Source organism: Nothobranchius furzeri, chromosome 17, assembly GCF_043380555.1.
Source record: "Nothobranchius furzeri strain GRZ-AD chromosome 17, NfurGRZ-RIMD1, whole genome shotgun sequence".
Classification (NCBI taxonomy): Eukaryota; Metazoa; Chordata; class Actinopteri; order Cyprinodontiformes; family Nothobranchiidae; genus Nothobranchius; species Nothobranchius furzeri.
In genome coordinates, this window is record NC_091757.1 from 32777774 (window position 1) to 32789841 (window position 12068).

At 42.9% G+C, this 12068-nt stretch overlaps 1 protein-coding gene across 1 annotated transcript in view; it reads left to right on the forward strand.

Moving 5' to 3' along the window:
• Positions 1–12068, forward strand: part of galnt9 (polypeptide N-acetylgalactosaminyltransferase 9) — a 168675-nt gene that overhangs the window by 103679 nt on the left and 52928 nt on the right. Inside the window, exons 5-6 of the mRNA XM_015972000.3 lie at positions 36–233; positions 8069–8186. Coding sequence (XP_015827486.3) covers positions 36–233; positions 8069–8186 — 316 coding nt within the window. The remainder of the gene's footprint in view (positions 1–35; positions 234–8068; positions 8187–12068) is intronic.

Sequence of the window (12068 nt, forward strand, 5' to 3'; positions counted from 1 at the left end):
CCTCAGAGTGTCTCTGTCTCTTTCCCTTTCCAAAGGGCTGAACCCATTCTGACCCGAATGAAAGAAGATCACACCCGCATCATCCTTCCTGCCATAGACAACATCAAGTACAACACCTTTGAGGTGCAGCAGTATGCCAACGCCGCCCACGGCTACAACTGGGGCTTGTGGTGCATGTACATCATCCCTCCACAGGAGTGGCTGGACAAGGGCGATGAGACAGCCCCCATCAGGTGAGGGCATGAACGACGTCCATTATAGATGAGGATGTTTGATGAAATATGGATGGCTTTAGGATATGACTTATTCATGAATGGGGCCATCAAACAATAGTGGCGTGCAGCGTTGAGTGCCACACACACAAATAAAGCCTTCCTGCAGTGAGCTGTCTAATTAACATGATGAATATCTTCATTTTGATGCAGGATCACGAGGCCATGCTGATGAGGTGCCATTACTGTAACTGTGTGTTGAATAAAGCTTATTATTTATACCATTACCACCATCAACCACCAGTTTAAGGACAACACAGGTTTCTATCGTATGTCCAGGATAAAGGTTTGGTAAAAAAAAAAATAAAATAAAATAAAAAACTGTTTTAGGATGAGTTCTGCTACAAAGTAGTGTGTGATCAGACCGACAGATGAAGGAAACCGAGTACAAATCAAGGTTTTAATAATGAGGCAAATGGCTGATGGGTCTACAAAAACACCAAACAAACCTAAGAGAAGCTCACAGGAGGCACGAACAACAGATCAGAAACACAGCAGCATCAAAGACCCACAGAGGCAGAGAGTATTTGGGTACATCTCAAAAACTTTCAATATCTTGGAAGAATTCTACATTTTAGTCACGCATCTCAGAAACTCAGGTGTTGTATAAAATCACCACTCTTAGTGAAATATTTCAAGTCTGTATTTGTTTGTAATTTGGATGATGGCTACAGATAATAAAGCCCAAAGTCCAGCATCTCAGAAAGTTGGATTATTACATAAGATCAATAAAAAGGATTTTTTTATACAGAAACAGCAGGCTTCTGATTGGTATGTTCATTTCTATGTATAAATACTTGGCCGGGCCTCATTTGGCATGAATTACTGCATTAATGTGGCATCAGCCTGGGTCAGGGTCAGCCTAAACCATCAGCCTGAGGCTCTGCTGAGGTGTGATGGAAGCCCAGGTTGCTCTTCTCCTTCGTTGGGTCTGGTGTCTCTCATGGTCATCTTGACAAAACTCCATAGATCCTCTACAGGCGGTTCAGGTCAGACCAATTTGCTGACCTATCAAGCCCAGCAACACCAGGGTCATTGAACCAGCTTCTGGATGTGTGGAGGTTCCAAATCCTGCTGGGAAATGAAATCAGTGTCTCCATAAAGCTTGTCAGCAGAAGGAAGCATGGAGTCCTCTCCAGGTCCTGGTAGATGTCTGAGTTGACTGTGAACTTCAGAACCCACAGTGGACCAACACTAGCAGATGACATCATCACTGACTGTGGAAACTTCCAGCATCGTGGATGCTGGGCCTATCCACTCGTCCTCCAGTCTCTGACACCTTGATTTCCACATGACCTATAGACTTTACCTTAACCTGAAAGAGGACTTTGGACCACTGAGCAACAGTGTAAGTCTTCTCTCCTGAGCCCAGGTGTCTGTGATGGTGTCTCTGCTTCAGGAGTGGTTTGGCTTGAGGAATGTGATGTCTGTAGCCCATAGGATCGAGCTGTACGTAGAGGCTCTTGATGCACTGACTCCAGCCTCAGTCCTCTCCTGGTGAAGCTCCTCCAGATTCCTGAATGGATTTATCTTGATGCTCCTCTCATGACTACGGTTCTCCCTGATGCTGCTGCACCTTTTCCTACCAACTTTCTACCAATCAGCATAAATGGCACTCTTGAGAACATCCAGCTTCATTTTGTAGCTTCCCCTCCTTGTGGACAATGTCACTGACTGCCTACAGTACTGTTAGAAACTGAACGGTTTATTTTAGCTAACCCAGGTTAGCATACGGATTCAGAAAAGGCACCAGAGGGCTGCTGCTGACCTTGATGTGCTTTTTATGAGCAGCCTATAAATGATCTGTTGATTTTGTCATTGTGGGTAAATTCAATCTGCTTCTGCAATCACAGCAAGTTCTATTTGATTTGCTGTGCAGAGCTACAAATACCAGACATCGGTACAATTCCATCCGTTATTACAAACATCTAAACAATCACACAAGCTTTTGAGTTATGTCCAACAGAGACAGAAATTGCATTCCAAACCAGTTTCATCACCTCACTTTCATTTGATGCAAGGTGCCTCATACAAAGCAAGAGATGACAGTTTCTACCCTGGGCCTAAATATTAAACGTGTTTTCAAAGCTCAGTAAAAATCATTTATTATGGAGCATCAGCTGCTGGGCTTGTGATACACAAACAATAAAAGAAGAGTTTCAGACATCGCTGAGTCGTTTCCGTGTCCCTGCTGACACTTTGCTGCCGACGGACAGATTGCCTCGGGGGCCAGATGAAGTGTGTCGGCTGTGTGGATTTCTATCGGAAATCATTGTCCGACTTGTTTTCTTGAGGTTTCTGCCCATCAACAACAGAGGCGCTGACACCCTGAGAGCCCCGCCTTGGTGTCCTTTCTGGTTGTTTTGATAGATTTGAACAAAAAGAAAGTGAAATTGTGTGAGAGCACAAACATATCTTTCAGAGAGAACACAGGATTGAAAGCATTATGACAGAAACGGGCGTTTCCTCAGCTGCTGCTGTGATTATTGGCAGAACACAGAAGTAAATAAAATGGAAATGGGTGCTGCTGGTTTTGATGGATGGGCATAACTGTTGAATCTTCAACTGGAAACGTAGGAAAACTTGTTACACGCTAGAAAATTATGGGGTTGGGGAAATGATCTGTCATTATTTAGGCTAATAGCAGCTTTACAGCATTCGTCTTGCATGTATGCATTCATTTTATGCCCACCGTGCAAGCAGTGACCAAAGATAGAGGGGCGAATGGGACAGATGAGCCCCACAGGAAGACCATCTGCAAACCCAAAATAACTCAACCTTGCAACATCAGACGAAGAAACCAGTAGAATATAACACTGTTGGAGAGAGAAAACCCTGTGTTCAGACCTACAGCCTGCCTTTTACAGCCTACCTAAGAGAACATAACACAATACACAACTCAGCGTTTGTTGTTGCATAAAACAACACATTTTTTGCTCCTTTCCCACAAATTTGTTTCCACGCTGTTGTTTATTGATGCAATGTCTCAGTTAAAAATGAACGACTGATGAGGTGATTTTTAAAGACACTTTAGGTGTATGCTATTTAGCCTCTCTTTGCAGCATTTTAAGAGGAACAGATGACTCTAATTATTCACTTAATTGGCTTCAGTTAATTGGCTCTAGTGGGAGAATTACTTTAATACTGTCTGTTTAATCCCCTCACACACCAGACAAATAAGAGCCGCTTGAAATCTTTAATAAAAAGAACATTTTTCTCCACTTAAAGTTGCAAATACATGCAGCAACATTTTAATGCTGATTCTCATGACTCAGGATTATTTATATTTTGAAATCCTCCCTATAAAAAAGAGAAAGCAGCGAGGCTAGGTTTTAAATTTTATTTTTGCACATATTAAAGGACTGCATGCATTTTTAAATATAGAAACAGCACTTCTGTTGCCTGGAAGTTTATTCTGAAGAGTTTGTAGGATCCAGACGGGTGAGGAAGGTCAAACGTGGAGGGGTGTGTGTGTGTGTGTGTGGGGGGGGGGGGGGGGGGGGGTATCTACTCAGCCAGCCCCAGCATCCTGTCACACACTCACAATTCAAACAAAACTCCACTCATTCCTGTCAGGAAGCACAAGTGTTCACTGACAACTATGAATAATAACCGTTGGCATGATGAAATTCCAACAGAAACGATGCATTTAGCTGCAGCTGTAACACAATAAACCGACATAACGAAACGGTGCTCACAGCTTTTGTTTTATTCTGTTATGAAAGTGTTGATTAGATCTAGTTGCTCAAACAAGCTGATGAATGTCAATTTTCAAAGCCGTCAACTGAGCAAATGTTCCGAAAAGCTTTCCATACCCTTGTCGTGCTTCAGGAGGGTTTTCGGACCTGTGTCACTTTTATTTATGTCCCACTCCCGGATGTTCGGAGCAACACTCAAAAGTGATGGCCCACGCAGTTTTTTATAGGAGGTCTAACTTTTAAAAGCCCCTTTCTCGTTGGCTTTCGTACTGGACGGCTGTGCGCACTCAGAGCCAATAAATCACAAAGCAGCTCCAGAGCACTTTAAAGCACTGCCGGCTGCCGAGTCCCTCAGACTGAAGTCAGACACACATTTAGTCCACGTTAGTGTCATCTGTGTGGAGAACACTTCCCAGGCACTGTGGCAGAAAGATGAGTAGAGCTGATCATTCTCTGGATAAACATAATAATAATAGTAATACACCCGGCATGAAGGCTGAGACCAAAGCTTTTAAAGCCAGTCAAAGTGATGGAATGAAAAGGAAGCTGAAGTCTTACTCCTAATTTACTATTCTCTCATTTCTGTAAGCTGTAAAAATACTTCCATCAAATTTAAATTTCTGCATGTAAGTTAAATGAATAAATGCTCTAAAAGGTCTCTGCTATCTTGTGTTTGATATGAGACAAGGACACCGTGTTCTGAAGCTTCTAACACATTTCACACTTAACCCTCCCACTGTCTTCATGGGTGACCCCGTGAGGAAAGTTGATCATTGAGCAGGATTGATGGTTTATCCCTTGAGGTCCATGTGGCAGGGGTGAGCACCACCTCACCCCTGCCACATGGACCCAAGGGATAAACCATCAATCCTGCTCAATGATCAACTTTCCTCGCGGGGTCACACCCAATAGGACAGTGGGAGGGTTAAAGTTGCAATGGCTAACCAAATTAGTTGAAAACTGTTTTTCATGCCTTTTAACAACGTTCTAACATAGTATAGCTATAAGTATATTGTGGAGATTTAAAAAATAACATAGTGGTTCTCTAACATTTGTCTAAAAGCCAGTAACTCGTTTCAGACCAAAAGCAACCATTGGACCATCCGGTTGTTGGTCTCGCAGAACCGCCACACTATTCTGACAGAACACCACTGCTGTGAGAGGTTTTTCGCTCGATAAAATCAGAGAAGGAGAAAGAGCCGGCTGCTACCACTTCAACTTTAGGACAAATTAGTAGAGTCCCAAAGAGAAAAACACCATTTGAAGTCATGGACAACAAAAGAGGTTTGGACCTAGAAAATAGCGACTGGTGTTTAGCACTATCTCATTTACTGTAGCAATGTGGGTTTCCGGTTCCAGCAGAAACGTCTTCCCCGAGGGGAAGGGTGAGTGTTCCATGAATCCAGGAGCAGTTCTGTAGATATGCTATAGCAGCTTTAACCCTGTAAGCATACAGAAACTCACAATAGATCCTCACTGTGTTCATTTTTTAAAAAATAAAGTAAAACTAAAAAAAACGTGTCTGTGTAGAAAGCAAGTTTACTACTTAATAGGCAGGTAGTATGGCTGCAGAAGGAGCCCAGACCATCAGCCATCCACCGCCGTGCTGACAGGTGGTGGTAGGGTAAACATCTCTGCTTTGGTCAAATCTAAAAGGCATTGTTAGGTGTTCATTTAGAAATGTAACTATGCATACTGTTGTCATAGAAACCATGAACCTGATAACAGGGTTAGGGTTGTAGGGTCAGAGATGGAGCTCCTGATTTTTCTGTACAGACCAACCTGTTGGGACATCCAGCTTCCTTAAACAATTCCTACTGTTTATTAATTTTTATGACTGGACATTGTGCAAATTTGGTGCTCAAACCAACACATTTATTACTATCCTTTGCTGAGTCAAATATTCAAACGTGTTGTTTATTGCATTTCAGATTCATCTGGATCCTTGTTATTTCTGTTGGGTTGTGGTGGGGTTTTCTTCCAACGAAGAACGACTGAGAGACAGAGTACACCATCTACAGAACCAGGAAAACTTAGCTTGTAAACAACGGCTTGCTTGTTTTTTCCTCTTGACATTTTTAGTTATTTTTTGTCATTGAACCATACTTGACCCACGCTGGCTCCTGTCTCTTTTCATCCTGACTGCTGTGAAGACACTCCAGGCGATGGATTTGTTAGGCAGAACATTTGACCTTTGTGCTGTGCTGGTGAGAAAGGGCAGTGTTAGTCAGTGCACATGGTGACAAACATCCCCATGGATAAACCTCCCAAATCTTTGCCCAAGGAGGAACTGAATGCCTTATCAAACAAACCAAAGAAACATGGTATGGTGAAAAACATTAATCTAAATTTATTCATTCATTAACTTTCATCCTCAGTAAGGTTGAGCTGGTGTCTAGCAGGCAGAGGTGTGGATTCGAGTCACATGACTTGGACTTGAGTCAGACTTGAGTCATTATTTTAATGACTTCTGACTTGACTTGATAAAATTTATAAAGACTTATAACTTGACTCGGACTTGAACGCCAATGACTTGCGACTTGAATCAACTTACATCTGTAGACTTAATGATGACTTGAGCATATTTGATATTTTAGCACAAAAGTGACACGACATGGACGAAAATCATGAATCATTCTTGGTTCTGGGTTTGATCTTGTACTGCTAACTGCAGCAGCACTTTGTTTATAATCAGGTTCAGTTGCACTTTCTGCTTGTTTGAACAAATAAATGAAGCTTTATTTCTGGAATTTATTTCTTATCATTGTCATTAAATCGAAGTTGGACAGATGACTTGATTATGACTTAAAAATTCAAAGTTAATGACTTAGACTTCCATATCATTGACTTTGAACTCTACTGTCATGTTGGGTGGCAGTTTCTTGACCCACGACATGCAGAATCACAACACGGAGAGCAGGAAGGTAAGTAAAAAGGTTTCTATTACTAAATAAGGAGCAGCGGGAGAGACGGGAACCGACGGGATGCAGGACTGGCAGCAGGTTTCCAGGAGGAAATTCTGAGGAGGGAGACAGAGTGAATATGAGGTGGAAATAATGGAAATTTATCTGGAGGCTGGGCTTACTGTTTCTTGGCAGTGGTAAATGTACAGGGAGGGTTATCAGGTCCGGGTGAGCTGAGGAGATCCAAAGATGAGGGAATTGGTTTGTCCAGAGGCGTAGGAGCAGGAATGGATGTTGGTAGGTGAGCGGCTGAGAGCGGGCGACCAGGGGATGAAGCAGTGTGGTCAGGTAGGCTGAGATCCGGGTTTGTTCTGGAGGAGATGAGAGGTGAAGAGGAACCTGGAGGAGAGCAGGGAAGGGCATTAAGGATTCTTTCAGGCGGCAGGTTAACAAGAGCAGAATACAAATATCAGAATCATATTGTAAGCTGGAGCTACTCAGAGTAATCATCCGGCGTGGTGAAGTGTCACACTGCTCCTTAAATCCCCTGGGCCATGATGGTGAAATCAGCTGCAGCTGGGAGCTCTCAGACACGCCCACCTGTGAGAACAATGCTCAGAGGACAAACCAGGTTACAGGCTGGCAGCTCACCACGGACCATGACATTGACTTGGACTTGGTTGTCTTTGACTTGGTCTTGACTTGAGACTTGACTGGAAAGACTTGTGATTTACTTGTGACTTGCAAAGCAACTTGGTCACACCTCTGCTAGCAGGCATTGGGGAAAGGGGCGGGTTCCTTGGACAGGTGTCCATTCCATACCAGGGACACATGGAGATAAGCAACCAGTCATTCACTGACTCACAACTTGGGACAATTAGAGTGTCCAAACAACCTAACATGCAAACCAGAGTACCTGGAAGTTCACACACGCATGTGGAGAACGTGCTGTAGGCAGAAAGGCTGCAGCCGGTATTCAAACCTGCAAACGTCTCTCTGCAGGGCAACAAAGCTACCAACCACCTCTCCATGCAGCTTATAATAACAACAATAATACATCCTTTGATTTAAGTATTTCATTTAAATTCAGCTTCTGAGAACAGATATCGATTGTGGACATGACCCCGTTTCCAACCCTAACCCTAAACTACAGGTTGAATATTTTTGTTTAATCATTCTTTCTGTGTTGATCCAGAACTCCAGCGATGATTGGCTGCTCCTTTGTGGTTGATCGGGAATACTTTGGTGAGATCGGCCTGCTGGATCCAGGTATGGAGGTGTACGGAGGAGAAAACATCGAGCTGGGCATGCGGGTAAGAGCCTCATCATCATGCAATCTGCTGCACAAATCACACTGAAATTAGAACGAGACTTCGATGAACAACTTTAAATGTCAGCTATTATTTCTTTGTAGGGATGAATTAAAAGTCACTGCGTTAGGAAGAACATAAAATGACTTTGAGATTTTTTTATGAGGCTTTCTTTCAAAGCTGAAATTATGTAGCACTGAACACCAGCCCACAGCAAAAGGCAGTAATTACAAAATCAGTATTATTTTCTGGGAGGTTGTGGGAGGGGTGTGACACTTATATGATCCGTCATGTTTGGACTGATTGGTGAAATATGCTTTCAGATGTTGGAAGAGCTTTTAATAGACTTTTCTTATGCCCCCATGCAAGAAGAATAGGGCTTAAGATACAAAACCCCAGGGGCGTCAACAGAAGCCGTGATTAAACTTTGCATTTCCTTAGACTGAGAGGGGAAAATCCGCCTATCTTCAGCTGACCCAAAGGCTCTGAAGCCTGCATACCGAAATGTACATCTCTTTCCCTGCTACTTTGGGGTGAATTTAACGCTTCGTGTGAGTGGGTGGCTCGCTGAAGAATTGGTTGGCGTTTAAATTCAGAAAATGTTTTTCTCCAGTCGAGTGAAACCGCTCGTTCTGAATCTAGACAAACTCCCTGGGATTACCAGAATGAGAAATGCTGGCACGATCCAACTCTTCAGCGAACATCATCTACACATCCATTCCAACATCTCCAAATGGCTTTAATGACACCTGTGAGGTGCTGAAGGTACCGCTGAAAAGCACTTGAGCTGAAGCAGGAGTATAGATCTTAGTTTACAAACCGCGGCTGTACTTTATTGAAGCCAGAGACATTTATGGTTGTTGATGACCGTTTCAGAGCTTCCCATTATTCTGCGCTCTGTTGCTTTTCTTCTATATAAATAGCATGGTTTTTCTGCTTGCTGCAATCCAGAGATGATAATTTGGCCTCTCTTGTTTCTTGCTGATTGTTGTTTTGTTGTTATTATAGAGCGATAAGTCAGTGTTTTGTGTTATGTGTCAAACAGCAGAGGCCTCCCCTGAGGTTACACAGTCTTTTGTCACTCAGTGAAGCTGCTCAGATGCACCTAACAAACCATGCAGCTGGGTTAGACCTGGTTTGTAGCCAATATCATTACAGATACAGCATTTTACCTCTCCTACAGCAGCTAAATGAACTTAAAACAACTTCATCTAACCATGTGATGCAGTGGTTTTGGCTCACGCATACTTCAGGGACTGGAGTTTCTCACTAGGAGTGTGCACTTTAGTGTTTTTGATTCCCAAGTTGAAGAAAACACCCCCTCCTGTCTGCAAATACAGTGCCACTCTTAAATGCAATTACGCCTTCTCATCGTTGGCTTGTCTGCGTACAATTGAGCGCATGTCAAGAGGAAAACAGATCCATTCAGCACTTGTACAAGCTTGAATAAGTCCACAGTCCACCACCATCTTCACTTATTTATAATATACCGCCGCTGATGGAACGGAGTCAGGCTTCCGTCGAGTCTAGCACAATTACTCCTCCATGGCTCATTGTAGTGAGCTGAACAGTTGCCATTTGGGAAAATTTTGATTGACAAGAACATGTTTACCAATTAGCCAGGGCAGCTCACGCTAGCAGACTGCCCAGTATCATCTGACTGCAGGAAGCCGATGAAAAGGTTGTGCCGTGCTCTTGTAAGCTGCAGACTCCGCTGGCCCAGTGTGGGTAAGAAAAAGCCAACCTCTCGTGTAAGCAGTTAGGAAGCAGAAGTTGATTATGCAGCACACGGAAATGCTTGTGGTGTTGTTTCCAAAGGAAAAAAACACAGAATAAAGCAAATGGAGAGAAAACACAGTCAAGGGAAACGGAGATCTCTCTCCTCAGTTCCAGAGTTTTGTTTATCAAGACAGAACAAAAAGGAATTCGTTTTTTACGTTTTAAAAGCATTCAAATCCAACCCAACACATCACTCAAGGGTTAGGGAATGAGCCAATTACATTTAATTAGAATAATCTGCACACAAGATACTTAGAATAATAAACGGTGCTTCTGATGTTATAACGTACACGATGAAGACATCTACACTGTGAAACAATTGTCAGAACAAATCAACAGCAGGTGCAGCTCTACACATTTGTCCTGGTTCTACAAACAACAGAGGTGTTGGATACCTTTGGTCACAAATGCAAATGACCCGTCTCACCAAGCTGCTCACCACGAGAGTCTGTGTGCAAACAGACAAATGGACTTGGTCAGAAATGATGAATTTTGCCAGATGTGTGGATATGAGTTTGTGCTGTAATGCGCCTCCCATGCCTCCTGCTTAGCTGACCCTTTGCTGGCAAAGCATGTCAGTAGAGTTAAGGCTTTCTTCTCATTTCAAAGTTTCTTTTCACTGCCGTGGGTCTTTGTCTGCATACACACTTAATGCAGCAAATGGACCACGACCAGCACTGTGTCTGTTAGAGCTAATTATACAAAACGTCCATGTGTGTTTTATTTATCTTTGCATTCATTTTAAGGGTCAAACTCTATATATTAGTTACAGAGAAGCGACTCAACAAACAACCAAACCTCCTCAGTAATTAAATTGCGTTTGTTTAAATCCAGCCCTGCATGTGTCTTTCTCCAGAACCCATTGTGGGACCTGGTCCAACAAGACAGATGTCTGATAAGATGTTTGGAAAAAGTTACTTTTCTGAGAAAGTGAAGTCATTGATGTTTCATTATTTTTGTATCTGCAAGGAAACGGTGATTATATGTTGTATTTGTTAACATTTCTGCAAAGCTCCTTTAAATCAGCATGATTTGTATCAAATTAAAGTCTTACTAACATCAACTAAGGCCCTGTCCACACGTAGCCGGGGATCTGCCAAAACGTAGATATTTTTCTACGTTTTGGCCTGTCATCCACATGACAACGGAGTTTTTTCACACGAAAACGGATCTTTTTAAAAACTCCGGCCAAAGTGAAGATCTGCGTTTTCTCCGTTTTGGGTGTCTGCGTGTGGACGGACAAAACCGGAGTTTTAAGGTCCGCAACGTCACTTTCCGCGACAAAAAATGCTGACATCACGTGTACGACCTGTGTTTACACTAGCCAACAGCATGGATGCCCTCAGAGCTGCGCTCGCTTTATCAATTGTCCAAGCGCTTTTTGCTTGTTTGTTTTTGCAAGCGGAATTACTGCTCCTTGCGGAAGACCACAGACGAAGGACGAGGTTAAGAACGGGGGAAGTACTGCCGCCTACAGGTCTGGCATGTCCTTAACAACGTATTTATCCGGGTACGTGTGGACAGAGTTTTTTTTAAAAATGAGGTGGTGTGGATGCAAGTTTTTGGAGGGGCGGATAGTCGTTTAAAAAAAATCTGGCTTCGTGTGGACTAGGCTTAAGTATCTTGTAACTTTTGAGTGAAATCATCCAGATAGAAACAGAAGAAAATCCAATCTAATTCTGTTTCGGACACTCCTGCTGGTAACTCCTCAGCTCTGGTCTCAGCAGTTACATTTGACTCATTCTCCTGACCAGCCAGAAGCCTTCCTCTGTCCCTTGGATCCTAATTCAATTCAACCACGGCACAACCTTTTATGACTTACACAAACTTAATTCATACAGTGCAAACGTGATGGGGACTAATTCCCAGCCAAAAAGGTCAGTCTGGGTCCACAAGAGTTTACCCACATATGCCAGCAGGAAACCTTCCAAGGTGCATTATGAAGTCTGTCTCATTTTCACCACAGTCCGATCAATCAGTCCCAGAAAGTCAAGTGTGATCTCTTCGGGTTGGTCTCGTGATGACATTTAATAAGCTCCTTTCAAAGTTAATGAACCAGAAACTTATTTATTTATATTTTTCCTTGCTTTAAAGCTCTGTCTTCAT